The 21,739-nt window shown below is 39.8% G+C and overlaps 2 protein-coding genes across 2 annotated transcripts in view; one reads left to right on the top strand and one right to left on the bottom strand.

Annotated features, from left to right (window-relative positions):
• Nucleotides 1-25: 25 nt before the first annotated feature.
• On the bottom strand, nt 26-11,915 carry mrps35 (mitochondrial ribosomal protein S35). The gene is made up of 8 exons (XM_022196589.2): nt 11,761-11,915; nt 9,999-10,051; nt 9,661-9,828; nt 7,904-7,964; nt 7,633-7,772; nt 3,139-3,248; nt 2,975-3,044; nt 26-605 (listed from the first exon to the last, which is right to left on the bottom strand). Exons 1-8 carry the CDS (start codon nt 11,891-11,893, stop codon nt 336-338), a joined length of 1,005 nt encoding a protein of 334 aa, XP_022052281.2. The 5' UTR covers nt 11,894-11,915; the 3' UTR covers nt 26-335.
• Nucleotides 11,916-15,799: 3,884 nt separating this feature from the next.
• kcnq1.2 (potassium voltage-gated channel, KQT-like subfamily, member 1.2) overlaps nt 15,800-21,739 on the top strand; it is a 173,494-nt gene continuing 167,554 nt past the window's right edge. Inside the window, exon 1 of the mRNA XM_022196591.2 lies at nt 15,800-16,474. Coding sequence (XP_022052283.1) covers nt 15,981-16,474 — 494 coding nt within the window. The 5' untranslated portion in view covers nt 15,800-15,980. The remainder of the gene's footprint in view (nt 16,475-21,739) is intronic.

Genomic DNA, 21,739 nt, shown 5'->3' with positions numbered 1-21,739 from the left:
AAGCTTTAACCATCACGCACACAAACTCCATACAACTTCCTGACTTCAAAGACAACACTCAGTAACAACAGCATACATTACAATTTTATTTTTATATCAACGCCTGCATCGTTCGCCTCATAACAGTATATTATTTTGGAATATAAATATTACTAACTATAGTCTTGGGGTTGTGATATCCTGATGCAAAATGAAACAATGAAAATCTAAAGTAACTCCTGTTTGTGTTACTGATTCAATGTTGGAGTCCCAAATTATATGTGAGGCTGCAAGTGGAGGTCCATGTTGCTCTTGGTTGCCGTCTTTGTGTAAATACATTTGTATGTTCAGTGGTATTAGAGGTTGAACACTTTCTTGACCGCCTCCTTGTACTGCAGCACGCTGCCCTCGTTGTCTCCTTCGTTCTTCAGCCTTGTTACTGAGTCCTTGTACTCCTGCACCTCACTTCTTCCCAGCAGCTGTTCTCGCACTTCTTCACCTTCTCCCTCTCCGGCCACGTTCATGCGTAGCAACAAATCCATGATATTCTTCTGGGACGGGCTGCCTTCCCAGCTATACTCCTCCATGTCTGCCACGGTCTTCTCAGCCTCCCAGGCCTCGGTTTTCTGGAGAATGCGAGAAACAGAAACTTTGTAACCCTAACTGAGAAAGTAGTAGCGGCTAATCTGAAGCAACTCGGGCTGAATTCTGTCTGCAGGATAGCAACAAAAACAGGTATAATGATTTTCAGTTATGTCAAATATGGGAGGCTGTTATTCGCCCCACACCCTTTCTTTGATGCCCCTCTCACAGAGATAGTATTTCTCTATATGTAGTTCTCCGTCCGCTGCCTGTCTAGCTGTCATCACATTCCCTGGAGAACAATACGTCCCATTGAGCAGCAGCTTAAAACAGGCCAGCGACGGAGCCTCAGTTCTGCTGCTGTCCAGGTGTTTGAGGTTAATGACCATCATTACCACTATATATATCTGATCCGCATAACATCCTGTCTGGATCCAGTCCAGGTCCTACAGTGAAGAGCACCAGATACTTCAGAGTAGATCAGTAGCTTCCTTTGAAATGATAATCTACTGAATTGAGAGCAGGAGTAGTTTTAGATCATGTTCTGCAGTGTGCCTCACTAAAACAAGACACACAATGAGGCTGTAGCATTTTATCTGAAGGATTAAATTTAGTCAGGCGTGTTGAGTGTTTAATACGACATACAATATGAAATAATGCCAAGTGTTGACAGTAGTGCCATCATGTCTATTGTTGCATCCATAACTAAGCAGTTTGGTCAACAGAACTTGGCAGTAAACAAGTAGCCACCAGTTTCCCAGATTGAGTTTATCTACTTTCCAAATAACGTATTTTTTTTGTTAAAAAGACAGGTGCTGGGCACAAAGGCAGAAAGAGAGCCTCTTAGCGGTAAACGCCTCTCCATGTTGGAGGCAGCCTTGAGCAGCCAGCCCAGACGCTGGCCTGGATTAGCACCCACTGGAATTAGCAGGCCAGGTCCATCTCCCCGAGTAGAGAGATAAAATCACCTCAGTGGCTGCTAACAATTGGCCTCTTTGTGGGCTACCGTTACAACCTGATCACTACGCCACTCTCACAGCTTCCACAGGCCTGCTGGACAAGCACTGTGCCTTCCATTGTGTGTCCAAAAGGGCAGTGGACAGCGTTGTGCTTCCTGGCTCGAACACCTTTCACAACTGAGAGATTTTTTTTTTTTTTTAAATGTGACTAAGCCATGACGGGAAAAGCTCCTAAAGACAGGTTACGCAATAGGGGGAGTCGTTTTCTTTTATGTGTCTGGCTGCAAATTCATGCGAACAGTGCCTGGGCTAATGACCTGGTGGCAGACTTGTCTGATGCGGCATGGTTGGCTTAATGTGAACGAGTATCAGGGTCAACACCTGATAGGGGAGTCTATTTTCTCCTCATCTGTAGGGAAATGTCAACTGGACAATGCTGCTGTTTGCCATCCTTCTGCCCATTCAACTCTGATACCTCCCTAATGGGCTTAGTCGCTCAGATCGCCGAGCAAGATGGACACGAATTCCCCTGGTGAGAGGTACTGTGCCATGTTGCTAATTATATGTAAATGTCACCAATGAGGACGGAATACAAATCTGCAATCTATTTTCTACTATAATATTCTTCTCGTATAAAATTTCACTTAAAATATGATCATGAAATACACTAATGTGGCAGAATCAGTGTCTTTCCAATAACATCTCTTCTTAAGTTATGGCTTTAATTATCTGTCATGTTCATCATTCACCACCCAGATAAACAGAGATGTACAAAATATAAGAAAGAAAAACATGAGAAAACAATTAAAAGTTGCAAGTATTATATGAAACTGGCTAGTTACATTAATTAATGAGGATCTGATACCCTTCATAGAACTTGCACGGTTTAGCTAAATGCTGATAGGAAAGTGAACTACAACACATCAAGTAAGAATCCTGCAGGTACCGCTGTGTGATTGTGATCCTTTTTTTAACGTTGCAAAGTGGGGTGAGATGCAGTGAGTGCATGAGATGAGGCATCACGATGCATCTGAGCTCAGCCTTCTCAAAAGGGTAAAGACACTGAAGGTGACAGTGGGTCATAGCAGGGACAAGTAATGCCAGAGAGCAGCTGGCCTTTAGATGAATGGATGCTTGTTGAAGGAAGACAAAAGGTCAGACAACAAGAAGAGAGAGCTAAGTGGAGGAAGAAAAGGCACAAGTATCCCAGATAGCAGCAGGTAGCGTTGGTTAGGAGTAAAAACTGGGCAGAAGATGGATCTTTGAATGAATGTACTGAAATAGTCTGACTAAATAAATAGTTAATGCCTACTTAGTGAGAAAAACTACTTCTTCATTATTCGGTCTGCCTGGGGAGTCATTTTTCTTATCCAGTCATTCAGGTTGATGTATCAAAAAAAAAAAAAAAACTAGCTTACCAGACACAGTAGTTTGGAAAAAAGTGTCCAACTTACCCAAGACTCGTGGTAGAGAACAGTTAGCAGGTACTGGGCATAGTCATAGTTCTGCTGTCTCAGTGGGCAGCTGGGAAAGAGAGGGAGGAAAACCAAACGTGAAGAGACTTAAAGGAATTGTTTAATCTTCTTTCCACTACGTGCTTTCAGGAAGCAGCGTTTACCTGTCAGTTGTGATAGTGAGGACGTCAGTGTCTTTGCAGTATCTCTCCCCGACAAGTTTGAGCATTTTCTTGCGTGCATGGTCGTCCAGGTTTAAAACGGACAGCTTTACCTTGAAGAGCAATAACACGGATCAATCATCATAAGAGAAACTAATAGAATAGTTTATGTGGCCCACATAAAGCTTAATGATGCACAGAGAAATACACAAAATGGATTAAGGGAGATGTGGCATCAGTATGTGCCATATCTCCAGCCAATACACACGTGGACAAAATTGTTGGTACCCCTCAGTTAAAGAAGGAAAACCCACAATTCTCACTGAAATCACTTGAAACTCACAAAAGTAACAATAAATAAAAATTTATTGAAAATTAAATAATCAAAATCAGCCATCACTTTTGAATTGTTGATTAACATAATTATTTAAAAAAAACAAACTAATGAAATAGGGCTGGACAAAAATGATGGTACCCATAACTTAATATTTTGTTGCACAACCTTTTGAGGCAATCACTGCAATTAAACGATTTCTGTATTTGTCAATGAGCGTTCTGCAGCTGTCAACAGGTATTTTGGCCCACTCCTCATGAGCAAACAGCTCCAGTTGTCTCAGGTTTGATGGGTGTCTTCTCCAAATGGCATGTTTCAGCTCCTTCCACATATGTTCAATGGGATTCAGATCTGGGCTCATAGAAGGCCACTTTAGAATAGTCCAACGCTTTTCTCTCAGCCATTCTTGGGTGTTTTTGGCTGTGTGTTTTGGATCGTTGTCCTGTTGGAAGACCCATGACCTGCGACTGAGACCAAGCTTTCTGACACTCGGCAGCACATTTCTCTCCAGAATGCCTTGATAGTCTTCAGATTTCATCGTACCTTGCACACTTTCAAGACACCCTGTGCCAGATGCAGCAAAGCAGCCCCAAAACATTACTGAGCCTCCTCCATGTTTCACCGTAGGGACAGTGTTCTTTTCTTCGTATGCTTGGTTTTGAGTCTATGAACATAGAGTTGATGTGCCTTACCAAAAAGCTCCAGTTTGGTCTCATCTGTCCAAAGGACATTCTCCCAGAAGCTTTGTGGCTTGTCAACATGCATTTTTGCAAATTCCAGTCTCGCTTTTTTATGAGTTTTTTTCAGCAGTGGTGTCCTCCTTGGTCGTCTCCCATGAAGTCCACTTTGGCTCAAACAACGACAAATGGTGCGATCTGACACTGATGTACCTTGGCCTTGGAGTTCACCTTTAATTTCTTTGGAGGTTGCTCTGGGCTCTTTGGATACAATTCCAACGATCCGTCTCTTCAATTTGTCATCAATTTTCCTCTTGCGGCCACGTCCAGGGAGGTTGGCTACTGTCCCGTGGGTCTTGAACTTCTGAATAATATGAGCCACTGTTGTCACAGGAACTTCAAGCTGTTTAGAGATGGTCTTATAGCCTTTACCTTTAAGATGTTTGTCTATCATTTTTTTTCGGATGTCCTGGGACAATTCTCTCCTTTGCTTTCTGTTGTCCATGTTCAGTGTGGTACACACCTTTTCACCAAACAGCAGGGTGACTACTTGTCTCCCTTTAAATAGGCAGACTGACTGATTATGAGTTTGGAAACACCTGTGATGTCAATTAAATGACACACCTGAGTTAATCATGTCACTCTGGTCAAATAGTTTTCAATCTTTTATAGAGGTACCATCATTTTTGTCCAGGCCTGTTTCATTAGTTTGTTTTTTTAAATAATTATGTTAATCAACAATTCAAAAGTAATGGCTGATTTTGATTATTTAATTTTCAATAAATTTTTATTTATTGTTACTTTTGTGAGTTTCAAGTGATTTCAGTGAGAATTGTGGGTTTTTCCTTCTTTAACTGAGGGGTACCAACAATTTTGTCCACGTGTGTATATACTCACACGCAAAAGAAACGCAAGTTTCTTTTACCCGATGAAAAATTAAATTTGGTTTCCCAAAACAAAAATGCATTTGGTACTTTGTGGTGCATGGTGTGTTCTTAACATTTTCTGTTGCGTTTTGTAAGGTTGGTGTGAAAACCGAAAATGAATCGTCGCAATACACCAATGCATTGATGATGTGGACATGATTCACACTTTGCACGTGCAATTGAATATGCACGATTTATCGACACCTTCAGTGGGTATAAATTTCATTCAAGATCATAGGCATTTCACTTGCTGTTTAACTATGCCACGCTTAAACCAAATTGAGAGGAACCAAGCCATCGGACGTCTGCAAGCTGGAGAGTCTGTCCGCTTCGGGGAAGGTCATCGGTGCTCTGTGTGGTGTTGTATCGACGCTGGAGACGGTAAATGGGTGATGTTGACATTAAAGTGACGGGCAACGTCTCGGACAGACTCTCCAGCTTGCAGACGTCCGATGGCTTGGTTCCTCTCAATTTGGTTTAAGCGTGGCATCGTTAAACAGCAAGTGAAATGCCTATGATCTTGAATGAAATTTATACCCACTGAAGGTATCGATAAATCGTGCATATTCAATTGCATGTGCAAAGTGTGAATCATGTCCACATCATCAATGCATTGGTGTATTGCGACGATTCGTTTTCCGTTTTCCGTTTCACACCAACCTTACAAAACGCAACAGAAAATGTTCAGAACACACCATGCACCACAAAGTACCAAATGCATTTTTGTTTTGGGAAACCAAATTTAATTTTTCATCGGGTAAAAGAAACTTGCGTGCGAGTATATCTCTCTTTCGGTTTAGGAATAGAAATACAATCTAAACAAGAACGCTGTTTGTTTTTTAACAGTGGCAGAGCTTTGACTGGGTTGATTTAAACATTAGACTTTTTACAGATGAAATCCCAGCATTCATACTGTGGTCCAGAATCACCTCTAAGCTCTTTGCAGAGATGATTGATGGGAACCAGAGATTAGTCCTTGATGACGTGGCTTTATGGCTCTCACTTGCATTATTTCTGACAACACGTTGAAAATGTACTGGAAGGTAACACGAGATACACGTGAACATTTACCCTGTGTGCTACACTGATGTCTGAGGTCAGCATGTATCGGCTGTACAAATGTGCACAGAGACGGCAAAGTGGTTGAGTCTGCCGTCTCTGGAAGCACATGTCCAGTCTGAATCAAAATCTGCATCAGATTTAGTTTCAAGGATATTCCCCTGCCTCTCTCTAAACATAAAAAAAATAACTAAAGGCAAACCTCCCACGTATGTTCATCATTTGAAGATTGATTCATTTTTTTCAAACTAAAAATAAAGGGCTTAGTCCACTTGTTCTGGATTTGGAATTTAACTGTGTGAGATTTGCCCTCCAATCTATCCTCCTGCCTAATCCACCTGGATTAATGTCTAATTCCTACCTTGCTGATATAATCTAAGGCAATGTGTCAGGGGAGCAGATGGCCAGTGATTAATGGCAAAATGACATTTCTGCCTGTGAAAATTACGAATTTATCAAAGACCATTTAACTTCATAGCGGTGTTTTAAGGCAGACTTCCTTCTGACATGTTTTACAGTTAAAAAGTCTCGACAGTTTACATGTGTAAACATGTGACAACTTTCAAGAAAGAAGAAGAGGTTTTAGTGAGCAGCACAGTGTTGGTGTTCAGATGTAAACAACAATTCAGGTAAAAATAAAAAGTGAAAAAGCTGTCTTAGGCAAGGTTCTGTCAAATGAGGGACTTTTCAGGCATCAAAGAAATTGTGTATTGTTCTGCTTCACCCTCATTATCATCCCGTTCAAACAGCAAACACAACCTTTACATATGTGTAATATCACAGTTGAAACTAGAAATAATGTTACGCTGTTTATAATCCCAGAGATGGAACTGTAATTGACACTTAGAAGTCAGCTATAGTGCTACATTTTAATTGGCCAAATATATAATGCAGTTGAAAGTTTCTTTTGTTTTTATTTTTGAGGGACTTCAAAAGTATATATTTTTTATGGATTCTTACTGCTATGTATGCCACGTGTTTACATGTAAGGTTCTGGTCTGAGGCGGGGATTGCATATTGATGGATTAGTGGTAGCAGGGATTAAGAGGAATATTAAAATGTCCCAGCAAATATGTCAATACCAAAATGTTTTGCTACTCTTTTCAGTGAAAACAGGAAGTTTGCAAAAGGCAACAGCCACATCTAAAACAAAAAACCAAACACTTTAACGACCTTACACTAACACAAAAATAGTAACTGAGCTTCAGCACGTGTTTAAATGTAAATTTATTGTCTCACACTAATCTCTCCGTGCCATAAGTTCCTAGATTTGAGGTCATCGGACAGCGGACGCCTCTCTAGATAAGTCACAGACATGATGTCAGCTGGTGACTACACATCCACGCAAATCTGTAATCTCATTTTACATGACAGGTTTCACCACTACTCGATGCTATATAGATTGAAATAACAGTAAAAGTCAGCACATCAAGCAAAACACTCAATTTAAGACTTCCTCAGAGGAACTGAGAAGAAAAAATAGAATAGCAGTGAAACTCACTTTGAGTTGAACAATACGAGCTGAAGGGTTTCTGACAGACAGCCCAGAGGACACGTAGTCTGTGCATTCTACTTTAATGGGGAAGTGTTCATCACACTTGGCATCAGTGTCCAAAGCAGACGGCCACTCTGTGCAGAACGCTGCCAGCAGAGAAAAGCACTGTTACATACACTAAATGTACACTTTTTAATGTAAACAACATGTTAACATGCAATATGATATCACAAAGCAAGAAACAACTTCTGTCTTGATAATCAAACCGAGAACTTACGTTTAAGAGCTTCACAGTGTTTCTTGATGGCTGCTGGTGTCAAATGCAGGAAGTTTGGGATCTGAAACAGATAATGAGTGAGATCACAGAAATGTTTTCATGTATTACATTTCAAATGTGTTGTGTCACATTAGATTCTACTCTCTGGATGAAGTCAAAAGTTAAAACATCAGTGTACAAAGCAAGGACTTGTGCATGTCTGATTTGACTTGCCACTGACAATCATACGCTTTACCCATAAAACAGTGATGAGACAGAGATAACTGATAACTTCTTAGCAGCAAAGGTTAAACACCGTGGATTTGGACGAATCCATTAGTGAAGATGAGATAATTTCCACTTTAAAAAGCAATAAAAGTCAAGCCGGCCATATTAATGACTTTAGACAAGCTTTAAATAATTAATCACCTCTTACTAAAAAGCGTATCATTATGCTCTTTAGTTTCCTGCAATGCGCCCCCTGATAGATAGAGACAACACCGGTGGTGATACACAATGAGGGTAAAGACTTCAACACAAGTCATATTGGCTCATTGCTCTTTTAAATTTGACCTGCGCATATTAACGGATATTTTAACTGAACAGGTAAACAACGTATGAGGAAAATTCTACATCCTGATCAAACTGATTTTATTTTACTATATATGTATGAAAATTTTCCCTCTAATATTCCCATAGATACAAAAATTGCCATTCTACATGTAGTTTTGGAAGGCCTAAAATCCATTTGCTTGCATCTACTAGGGGCTGCAACAGGTGTATGAAAATTAGGTATCCATAAAGCGTAGGAAATGCACCAGATGGAGCAAATAACAAAGGCACTGAGGCTTTAAATATGGCAAATTTACCAATAGTCCATTCATCTGCACAATCTGTCCTCGTAACATATTTCATTCTTCTCTTTTCCTTCGAGATTTATGTATTAGTCGCATATTTGTCTGTAATACAAACACATATTCCAGTGTATAACGTTGGTCACTGGAAGCTGGGTAATTAAAAATCGACACGACTAAATGAGAAAATACATGAAAATATGCCACAGATACAATAAAAAGTACACTCTAGAAAGCACTTGCATATCAAGCACAGAATTTTAATGATGATCTGGATAAAAACTACTTTGAGCTAGAATTCAGAAAACACAGATTTTAAAAGGCATGGTAAAAGTGGAACACAAAATCCCCTTGATCCATTGAGTAAAGATTATTATGTAAGGCATACAATTATACAAAATATTCTATAATGACTTCAAAATAAATTTCTCATTGGTCACATTAAGAGCATGTGATTGGGAAAATTACATCCATGAGTTGGTTTTCAATAAAAAAAACAACTGTTTGGGAGACTGAGAGAATGAAATCAATATCGTTAGGCTGTGGGGCAGAGATCCAGCTGTGACAAAGTAGTGGATCTGCAAGTGGCTTGGGTCCAGATGGAGCAGCTGGTGTCTGGACACAGCAGCTCAGTAATCCGGGCACAAAGACACAGCCATGAGAGCCACGCAGCAGAGCAAAAAGTGCTCCATCAGTACTGCAAGAGCACTGCGCAGCTGCAATTAACTCAGCTCGTCTTAAAGAGCACCAGGGTGGATATACAAATGTAAGACATACAGAAACAGCCCACAGGCAGCTGTATGTGTCTAAATACATCTGAAGATTTTTTTTAACCATATGCAAATATCCCTTCGATTTACCACCCTGTTTTTGTCAGTAAACCTTAAGTTTGTAAGCCCCTCTTTATACGTAATCAGCTCTGACCTTGATTAGCTCCAAGTTGCCCTTCTTCTCTGGAGGAACTCCTCCTTTCACAGGGTATCCCATCCTCACGGGCAGAGGTACGGAGCCTGGTCTGAAGGGGGTCGCTGCTGGATAAACTGCAGTCCAGTCCTGATCCACCGGCATCTTTTCTGTCCTGGGCCCCTCGGCCTGTTTACCACAACACAGAGGGAAGAGGGCAGAGAAGCTTTTTTAACAGGCAACTGTGAGAAAATTATTTGATTTTTTTTTTTTCTGGTGACAGAAAGTCTTGTTTCAATAGAAATGTGTGCATCATGTTGTATTCAGATTGGAAATAGACAGAAAAGCTGCACACTTACTTCTCTTCTGGGTTTTCTGCTACCAAATCCTCTACCGTTTCTCTCTGGAGCACCTACATTTGATAACAAATCAAGGTTAGTCACACACATATATTAAAATGTCTTAAAAATCAAGGTCAGAACACTGCACTTAATACACTAAATAAATACCTTGCACAGGAAAATGATAAACTACAGGCACAGCACGAATAAATGAGCAGAGAAAGACAACAAATGTAAATACTCCCAAACAGGCATAATCTATAGCACAGCTATGCAGTTAACATCCATCCATGCTGTGTGCATGGATTAAAATGCTGAGCAGGCCCAGCCGATTGTGATTTTTTTTATCAAGATGGTGAGAGGAAAAACTCTATTTGATTTTGAAAGAAGGGTCATTTTGGGGGCACAGATGGCAGGAGCTTCAGTCACAAATAAAATCTTTCCACCAACATGAAATGGGGTCTAGTTCTTTCAAGATATTTATTTTACATAGGATATAGAGCATTAAGTGAGTGTATAAGTTGGTGCTTTTCCAGCAGTGCTACAGCCAAACAAAACAAAAACAACGGCACACTAGGGTTAGGCGGCAGTTTATGTCTTATGCTGCTTTGACTTCACGTCCATACCGAAACTGTTTTTTCTTCTTCTTCTTTAGATAATGCACAATTATACCACAAATCCCCTGATGTAAATGGTTCTTGATTCTAGACCAACAAAATGTCTTTGCTTTTCTTGCACCAATTTTCTTGGTAGAAAGCCAACTGACTGGTTGTTGAAAGGCAAATTAATGGTTAAAATATATGGTTTGAGATTAGCTACCAGCTCAAGAGTCCCTGATGGAAACTGCTCATTGGACTAGTGTTTCAAGGACTCACATTCACACCTACGGACAATTTAGAATCAACAATTAATCTCAGCATGTTTTTGGACTGTGGGAGGAAGCTGGAGTACCCGGAGAAAACACAGGGAGAACATGCAAACTCCATGTAGAAAGATCCCAGGCCCATGCCGGGACGCGAGGCGACAGTGCTAACCACCAAGCCACTGTGTAGACCTAACGCAGGATATCATTTTCTGACATTTTATAGACCGAACAATTGAATAAGTCAATCAATCTGAACATTGCTTGTTAGTTACAAACCTAAAAAAAATAGAAGGGGGGAAATTAATTTGCCATTCAGTTTGTCATCCTAATCTGTTACAAGACATTTTAGTAATGTTAAAATTAAATTATTGATTTTTTTTTAGTGTTGGTATCTCATTATTTGAATGCAGTGGATATAATGGGAGGTGGCAAACCAAGTTAGAAAATAACCCTTTCTCTGTACTCCTACTGCTGTCCCAACATTTTTCTGTCTGAGCTCACTAAAGGCTAACTGATCTTGTAATGTCACTCAGAAAGTGCTTTAAGTTTACAAAGCACCATCTCATCTCTGTTAAGTTTATTTAATGTCTTTTCTGACTGTAGTGATTTGAGAGGAACAGAGATAAAGACATCCAAGTAATGGCATAACGTACATAAAAGACACAGGAGCCCCACAAGAACTCCTGACACTCCAAACACATCCCATACCTGATAAACAGATCAACTATAACAGCTACAAATGGATAATTTCGTGCAATTAGTTAGCTGAGTTTATATACTAACTCCAGACAAACAGTACATGACCGTCAGAACAGGAGCTACATGAACTGGCCCTTGTCACAGCATTTCCAGCATGCAGCTTAGCACGCAGCTCTGAAACGGCGAGTTCTGCTTTACGGCGACACTGAAACTCACCTTTTTTGGACGAGGAGGAATTTACGGACAAAGCCGTTGCGTATGTGACCCTGCTGACTGCATTATTAAGTCCAAGAGCAGGAATATTTATTCGACCTAGGGACAGAAGTGCCTTGGTGGTGCGCGACGCCATGTTTTCCCAGAGACTACGGAAACCAAGGAGGGACAATCAACTCCAATTGCGAAATTAGCGAAGAGAGAGCGTGCAGTGCCTCCTGCGGATGAATGCAGGTGTGGAGTCAACTCACGGTGTGTGTTTGGATAGTTTATTGGTATATGAAACACGTTTACAAAGTAGTTTTAGTTAAATTTTGGATTAAAACTAATATCAGCGTTTGTTTTCTCTCACAGACTGGTGCTTATCTGTAAGCGCGCGACCGTGACCCTCCGCCAGCTGCTGCCTTCGAAATATGCGCTTGCGTTCAGGACCCACTCGTAAAACCGTAGTTTGGTTGTCACAAGTCCCAAAACTTGCTCAGTGGCTATGCTTCATAATCAGGGTCTTATTTGAACACCCGACGCCAACAACGTGTTGATTATGACAGGCAGTTTACTACTTTAAAATAACTGATTGGATGTTATTCAAATGTATACACAGGGATGAAAATGAAATCAATAGGACTGAGCTTAAAAATAGAAGATTCTGCATGTAGAATAGAAAAGAATAGAATAGAATAGGTTTATTGTCATCATATATGGCATGATGAAAATACTTCCACTTCCACTGGATGGTGCAACAGGCAGTAAGTAATAAAATATCACATTAAATAATAAATTGAATATAGCAGATAATATTAAAAAGGCACCATGTGCAAAGAGGGCCAGATATGTGCAAAATGGGAGGTAGATGAAATAGAATAGGAACCAGTAGAATATGATATGTTATGAAAATGGACGAAAGCAGCAAAGAGTGATATTGTGCATTCAGGCAGACAGGTGTATGGAGTTCAGGATTCTGATGGACCTAGGGTAAGCTTGTGAAATTAGTAGTAGTCAAACTAATTTCTTCTGTTGTAAAAAGCCAGCAGCCAGCTTGGCCATAAACAAGCTGAATATAACTGATGTTGATTTATGCAATTTACCTTCTCAGGCTGCATTACAGGTTGTACATGTGTTTGTCTTTACATACTCTTCACTCATGCTACCATGTTAAAAATGCATAGAACTGGTTTAATCTTCACTGAGGAAACCATGCCTAAATTAACAGCTGTATAAACCCTTTTAGGGGCTTTACCTTTCACCTGACATCTGAAACCAGGAGTTCTATGACACTGCACTGGTAATTTGATTTAATGCAAGTGTATTTAAGATTCTGAAATTTGAGGCACTTGGGGTTCTTTAAAGCCTGGGTTTGTATAGTTAATAATAAAACCTTGCCAAGTTTATGATACACACAGTTTAAATTTGCCAGCAACACGTGGTGGCAATTAAAACAGACATTTGTTTTTAACAGGTCTTTTGGAGAGAAACTAAATGTGAGCAGAACTTTGTTTAGAGGAAGCAAAAACAGATAGTTTTAGGTGTTTCGACATAATTTTGAAGGCATCACTATGGAATCTGATAACTTGTGACTGATATATTTAACTATATTCTGACATTTTATTGATCAGATAGATCGGATCTTTAGAAACTGGAATAATCTGGAATTAAATTCATTGTTAGATTCAAAACACATAATATCAAATATTGTACAGTTTGAGCAGATAATAATACAAATTAGTAGAAGTGGCTAAATTAATTTAGAATATTAAATTCTAAATTAAATTCTACTTAACTATAACAGAAAATCGCCAGGGTACAGCTTTGCTGTTAACATGCATTAGGATTTCCCATAAGCTTGAACGCAACACTCGTCCAACCACAGGCTGCGATGCACTTCAAAGGCTCCGGACCTGCAGGCAGCAGCCGATTAAACACTCGTGTTTTCACTGCGTTTTCGATGTTACCTGTGTTTCTGAGCGTTGGGGGATCATTTCTAATTGATGTAATTAACAAAGAGCAGCACTGGAACTTGTTTTTGTGGAAAACAGAAACGGGGGAAGAACTTGTCTTGTTTCAGATGCAAATTTTCCTCCGATAAGAAGTTGTGGCGCGATTTTAAAGTGAAAGGTAAGATTTGACTTATTAATTAGACATATTTAATTTTTAAGGACTCATCAGCTGGTGGCATTAATTGATGCAAATATTGACAAAACATTTGATTTTATTATACAGGTTCATTAAACAGATCTCAACCTGAGTTTATTTTGCAGATAAATAGAGGGAAAGCGAGATGGAAAATGTTTTACCCCACATGCTGCCCTTTAACCTGAGTTATAGATCCCCTGCAGAGGCTTGGTTCAGGTTGATGGACAATGCTATGTAACTGAGTCCCACGGCCGCTTATGCATGTCGGACAGTTCATTGTGTTTCATGATTGTGCAGTTTTAAAGGTAGAACTTTTTTCCAGCATCCTGTCATCACTTCATCCATAGCTGACAGATATGTTCAGGGGCCTCTAAATGGCCTACCTCTCTAGTTCTATAAGTCTTTCTTTCCAGTCCTTTTAGGTAACATCCAGCCACCTATCATACTACCTGGTTCAGTTTCTTTCCAGAGAAGACTCTAAACCACCTGCTGATTAATTGTACATGAGGCAGGAAGGGGTAGAGGTGGCTTTGATTTGGCAGATGGAAAGTGTTTTTGTTACGTTGTCAGGCTTCCCTGACTTAGTTACAGGTTCTTTGCCGTTAGCAGGTTTTATGTTGCGAAATTATTTAGTATATGTACCTGATTTGCACCTCATTCTGCACAGAAACCACTCGCTTTTCTGGAGCTACAGTTAGTTGTTTTTTTTTAACCTGGACTCAGTTAATTGATTTTCTTTATTAAGCATATTCTCAATACAAGTTTTGGAATTTGCAAAAGTGTGGAGAATTTGGGCTTGAAGTGGTAACGTGCATGGTTTTCTGTAGCAGACTTATTGTTTTGTTTTCAATAGTGAATTAGTGTGCATCTTTAAATAATTTGTGTTTATTTAATTTACGCTTAATTGTGTTCTGACTGTGGCTATAAAGAACAAAAAGCTGACAGAAATCGTGAAAGAGAAGCTGCAAAACAGTCATTCTGCAACTATCCGCAGTCTCAATCAGTCTAATTTTTGCTCGGTTGCATGTTGATTAAGCTTCTGTGATGTGACGTGGTTTGTGTAACCATTAAAGGAAGGTCACATTGTAACAGGAGTTGCTTAAAATCTGTTGTAGCCTGAACTATTTTTTTTTTTTAATGAGAGCAGAGTGCGCATTAATTTTACAGTACTGAATGGAAGAGTGGAGGGGGTTTGAAATCCATTAAAGGACAACAGGAGGCAATTTTTGTAGTAGAAAATCCGGTGGAAATGGACTAGTGTGTTGACCTGTTACTGCCACATGTCTATTCGACATGTATTATGGTCACAGATCACAAGTGACAGTAATATATAGCCTTTAAGCATTTGCTCATGTTTTTTGCCTTATGTGGAGTTATTTTAGAGCAAGAACTACAACAATTATCATAACACAGTGAAAAGCTCTGATTTGAATCAGTGTTATCTACACAGGCCTCTGCATGTATGGCTACAGTTTAAAAGCAACATAGTGAAGGGTGCCACATTTTGTATTTGCCAGATTCTAATATGATGATATTTCAGTAGTGACAAAATTGCTCTGATGTGCTTGAAAGCCACTTGTTACAGTAATACAGTATAAAAATTAATTCATCCAGTGACACTGATAATGTCAAAAGTGCAGTCTTCATCCATTTGCTGCTACAAGTATATTAAATCTAACAATATTGTTTGATTATAAAGATAGTTTAATGCAGGTGAGAAGGAGGCATGTTGCAGTTGCTTGTGTAAAAGCAGAGCACCCGGATCATCAAACTGAGCTTCACAGTGTCCATATCTTGTATTTTTTGTGACCGATGCAAAGACAACAAGTGGCATGCTAGTGGAGGGCAAAGCTTGCTTTCAATTACACTATCTCCATGACTTATATCGCTTCTTCCCCTGCAGGTATGGACTCACATGCAGCCCAGCAGAGAGAGCTCTTCTCTGCAGCAGGTAGCTAGCCATGCCTAGCTAGAATTCTTATCCTGCTGGGCTTTTTCCTTCTGCTCGAGTCTTGGTCAGAAAAAGCAGGACTTTCAGAGACTTTCAAGTCCCCCGTCAGCCCTCTCTGAGCTGGACCGTCCTACGGGGCAACATGGGGGAAAGACGGACACGCTCCTTTCACACAACGTGCCACGTGCAACAGGACTTCGGCAACAGACTGAGGAGTTCCTTCATACACTACAGTCCCAATGGATACGCCAGCACGAGGCTCAGCCTGGATCAGGAGGTGGACGCTAACCTTGCAACCTCCACTGGCAGTTTGACCAGTAGCCTTGCTGTACGGGCTCCTGCGCCTGACAGAAGCCACTACTCTCCTGTTTCACTGGAACTGGACCCCACAGCGGTGAATAATGGATCAGGCATTCCCTGCTGTCCGCCAGCAGACACAAAGGACCCGGCGCTGCAGATCATAGAGAGCCAGCCCTCTGTCATCCCCGTCCCGCCACCTCTTCCTCGCTCGAGCTGGCTGCGTCATCATCAAAAGGAATTCCAGAGCCCGTACATCAAGACTAGCATGCAGGGGGATGTTTACAACTTCTTAGAGAGACCTGCTGGACTGAAATGCTTCCTCTACCACTTTCTTGTGTGAGTACCTGTTCACTTCTCTGTATACTTGCAGGTGACCCTACATTAGAGGTTGACATTTGTGCTTTTATTTGGCACAATACAGAATTAGGAGCGCTCAAAAACACAATCTCCTTTAGCACAGTCCAGAGGTTTACAGCATTTATTTAAACAAAACATCAGCCTTCATGAGATTTATTAAGCATATACACACTTTGGCACATTGAAAAGAGTCTTCTAATCAAATGCTTGATTGATCACGGTGTTAAAAACCTACATGTCGGCGTGAAAAGCGGTCAAAAAGTCAGTGAACTGGCAAGCCGTATGACTTCCCTCACAAAGGTCTCTGTGCCGTGTTTCTTCTGTAGCTCCAGTCGCTCTCTCGTTAATTACATCTAGTGCTGTTCCTTCCAGTATTGGGTTCTGGTTCCCAGTAACAGAAGGAGAGGCGTGTGTGGCCTTTGTTTTTAAGTAAACCCAACTGAAGCAGGTCAGGTTAGCGTGATCTGGACAACCACACCTCTGTCCCTAATTAACTTGGTCTTTTCGCCTCTTGCATAGTGTCAGCAAATCAGCAACTCCATGCATGAAACCTATACTGTATTCTATTGTAGGTGCAGACCATGTAATTTTTATCTTATGTTTATTTTGGTCCTATTATTCCAATGGAAAAAATAGTGAATAGAAATAGGTGAAACAATATAAAAATACAAAAAAACATAATGCAACTGTGGTCAAGAATGCTTCTTTAACATGTGAGAGATTGGCTCTTAAGTATCTCACACTGTAGTCATAGTCAACTCTGAGCACATGGATTTAGACTAGATTGGATGAAAACATGAATGATTATGATAGAAGTTCAACTGAAAAGCTTCCACTGAACTATGTTTACACTCAGCCGGATCATCACAAAGAAGAGATGTTCTTTTTCACAAAAAGACCCATTGTTCAGTGAAGACAGTATTGATGTGACAAAGTTCAGGGTTTTAAAGCTTAATTTCGCTGCACCACAACAGCCGCAGCAGACGGCATTTCCCTGTTTTCATTTCCTCGTGGTCACGTACGGTTTGGGTACAGTAAAAGCATGCTACCCTGTCTGTTGTCAGCTCTCGTGTGTCAGGAGGATTAGTTGCTGCTGCTGCTGTAGTTACACATGCATCATGAAGTGGGCCATTAATTGGCTGAAAGGTGCCAAATACCACGTTGTGTTTAAGTAGGTTTTTGCCATGACAATTAACTCGAGCACTCAGCGGTAAAATAATTAATTTAAAGAAGTGCCCAAGTCATCACCAAAGTTCATGTAATGATGGCTTGTAAGTTAAAGACACTTATATGCAAACTTTGTAATAAAATTAACCATATATTGTAGAAAGTGCTATTTATTATCATACTGATAATTGCAGCTGGCCTTTTTTCCGCAACATTAGCTGTGACATTTCTCTTTTCTCTACATTTGTATGCATGCACAAAGTATATTACCAGTTAAGAGAAGTTGATGTTTATATGTATCGTACAGCTAACTGATGTGCAAAAATATCATATTGTGATTATTATGACAGATATTGCAATCTTATTCTTTATTTTAGTGGAAATGGTGAATTTTGCATCTCCTTTCCACTGAAAAAGAATACGATAAACATGGTGATGTATGATGTGTGTGCATTTTGCACCAACAGGCAGGTTCTCTTACATCTGGAGAATAATGATTTATACTTCAGAGCATCTCTGTAGTACCAGGATGCTTCATTTATATATATTGATAATTATTTGTATACATGCACTACCGTTCAAAAGTGTGAGGTCACGTAGAAATGTCCTTGTTTAAAAACTTAAAACATTTTTTTAAGTGAAGATAACATTAAATTAATCAGAAATACAATCTAGACATTGTTAATGCTACACTGCGTTAGCTAACTGTGTTGAAAGGCTAATTGATTATTAGAAAACCCCAGTGCATTTATGTTAGCACATGAATGAAAGTTTGAGTTTTCATGGAAACCATGAAATTGCCTGGGCGACCCCAAACTTTTGAACGGTAGTGTAAATTCATTGCACTTGATATTTTGATTCATTGTTAGGCACTAGTCCCTGGTTCACGTCTCAGCCTTTCAGGGATCTTTCTGCATGGAGTTTACATGGTCTCCCTGTACATGCATAGGATTTCTCAGGGTACTCCGGCAACCTCCATCGGTGCAAAAACATGCTGAGGTTAATTGGTGATTCTAAATTGTCCATAGATGTGAATGTGAGGGTGCATGTTTGTCTCTATATGTAGCCCTGTGATAGACTGGTGACCTGTCCAGGGTGTCCTTCAACATAAGTCAGCTGGGATAGACTCCAACCCCCTCTGCGACTTTAAGGATTAATCGGTGTATAGATAATGAATGGATTGATGGATGTTTAGCACTAATAAATAGCACCTTTCAAGAGGAGGGGGCTTTATCCATGCTTCAGCAGTATCTCCTTTATCCTGAAGAAAAATTGAAAAAAGTTACTGCTAATGATGAACTTTAAAAAAAAAAAAAAATCATATGATCACCTGTATGTGTCATCAGTTTTTGTGCCTACATGTTAAGCACACTATCTCACTTAAGGGTCATGACTCATCAGTTAAACAGCTGAAGCCACGAATAATCATTTGTCTGTCTGTCAGAAGGATCATGCGAAAAGTACCCGGTTGAGGCAAAATTCAAAATAATTGTGTGTGTAATTGGTCTTAAAGAGAAGGAGAATTAGTCTGCGTCATTAAAATCTCACCTTAGTCTGTCAAAGGTGAACAGAAATGCTGCAAAGATTTTCTCTGCTGTGTGCATGTGTGTGTTCTGTGCCCTGAACTGCTGGTAATCCTTTCCAGCAGTAATTGAAGCTCTAATGTTCTCCCTTAATAGAATAGAGGGAACCCGAGCCTGTCTTTCATTTAATATTAAACCCTTCTGACTGATCCCCACTGACACTCCTTTAAGTAACTCTTACTTGTCAATGGCTTTCGCTGGGGGCCATCTATTCTCCTGGCCTCTTTAGAGATTGGCAGGAGAGAAGGGAGGAATAAAGGGCTGTGTGCAGCACTCACGACAGACCTAATAGGTCAGCTCTAATAGCCCTGCTCTGCGTTGAGATGACATGCACACAACTAACACACCACACGCACAGGTGGTTACTTAATTCATCCGGTGCCTCTGTTGTGCTGCAGCGAGGATCAGCAATTTCAGGATAATAATAATAGGATCACATCATCTCAGGATAGTCATTTCTTGCAGTTGAATGTATGCTTGTATGAGTGTTACATACAAATAATTGACATTGAATTATCATAGAGAACAGTTTTTATTCTTTTAAAGGTGTAAAATCAATCCAAACAACTCATTTGAAACAGATGAAACTATTTAATGTGTCTTCCGAGTTTTTGCAATGATGTAAAAAAAAAAAAAAAAAAGGTTTGACATTTTATTATTATGCTTGTTGCATTTTTCTTTAATTGCTTTGGTCATAGAGAAGTTGTGCACACAATATCCATCATTATTGAATTATTTAATTGCACAAAACTAATTACAAAGTAAATAATTTAATGAAACTGCAGTAGTAACAGTTTAAGTTACAGACTTTGTTTAGGGTTCACTAAGGAGCATTCTCTCTCCCTTTAATGCTGGAAATTGTGGATTAAAACACACAATATTAGCAAAATGTGTAAAATATGTAGATATATAAAACGGTATATTTATTCATTGCAAACCGGCACGCATATGCCATGCCAGTGACGGCAGAGTTAGTCAGAGTGGGTAGAAATCCCTTGGACTCGGGACAGCATACGTGGACATGTGTTCGAAAAGAGCCTTATGCAATGGCATGCAGACTCTCAGCATACAGACAACCTGGAGCAATGATCCCCTCCATGTTTGGGTCACTCCCTCTGAGGCTTTTACATAACCAAAGGGAATAAACATGTATGTCCTCATGATTCCTAAATGCCCTTCTCAGACCGCAAGCAGATTAGAGCCATACCTCTTGGTCCTCCAAAATCTAACCGTGTTGTTTCTTAGCTTGAGAAGAAAAGCATTGAACCAAAACGGTAAGAGGCAGTAAGATCAACTTAGTGCAAAACCTTACATTTTTCAAATCACCGGTATGTAAAATGTTCCTATATGATGAGGACAGTTTTTGCTATTATTATACCACAACCATTTTGCGGCAGAGAAAGAATGGGACCTGCTTATCCTCATGAAAACACAATGGGCCAGATGTTGTCTGGAATGCTTGGTTCTGATATGTGCTTTTATATCTGTACAGATTATTGAAATGGCTGCAGTGAGTCCTCAGCATCCAGGCTTTCCCTGCCATCCATATGGAATGGGCAGAAAGAAAACCTCTTGTTGAATATCTGCTTACAAGAGATTACCGGCTGAGTCAAGTGAACTGTGTGGGTCACTTCCATTTCACACTAGCAAGTTATGCACACCGGCAAATGTTTTGTAAGGCTGACTTTTTACATAAAAGACAGATTATACCAGTTCACTTTACATGGCTTGTACCTTTTGTTATACTTCTTTGTCTTCCTGGCTCAATCCATAACATTTCAACTACAGAATTGAACCTAAAAACTATAACCTGTACAAAATTTGTGTGCAGTGGATATACACCTAGCAGGAGAAATGAAATGCTAGATCCAGAATTAATATCTTTGTTTATTACAGTGCACTGGTGGCAAAATGCCACACAAACCTGTACACTGAAAATGCCAGTTGTCTTCAAAGTCTCACTTCGCAGACTACTAAAAATGCTTAACATTTTATATACAAGGTTACCATCACCACTGTGTCATCAAATGTTCTGCAAAAACATCTTTCAATCCTTAATTTTACATAGAAAATCAGGAACAGAAGGTCATATTGCAGCCCTAATCTTGGGTGGCCACTTTGCTAATTGTATTCATTCATGTGAAATCATCATAAACTATTAATTCTGAATGTTATTGTTGAAGTTTTTGGTAGATATATGAAGTACTGTATGGGATCATTTTTAAAAGCCTGTCAAATAGTCTCTTATTCTTTGGGAGTTGGAACATGGAGACAAATCGAAGCATCTCGTAAAGTGCCATCTTTGAGCACACATTAACAAAATGAATGTGTTGTGTAGAAGGCATGACATTTTCTGAACCATATGTAGTTGCGTGTCACAATGATACCACCCAGAACATATAGAATACAAAAACGATAAAGTTGGTATATTTAAATTGAATAAGTGATTGAGAAGGTTTGACAACTCACAATAAACAAATGTAGCCTAATCCAA

The sequence above is a fragment of the Acanthochromis polyacanthus genome, chromosome 8, assembly GCF_021347895.1.
Source record: "Acanthochromis polyacanthus isolate Apoly-LR-REF ecotype Palm Island chromosome 8, KAUST_Apoly_ChrSc, whole genome shotgun sequence".
Taxonomy (NCBI): Eukaryota; Metazoa; Chordata; class Actinopteri; family Pomacentridae; genus Acanthochromis; species Acanthochromis polyacanthus.
Note: the sequence above shows the minus strand (reverse complement) of the source record. Positions and strands in the feature narration are given on the sequence as shown.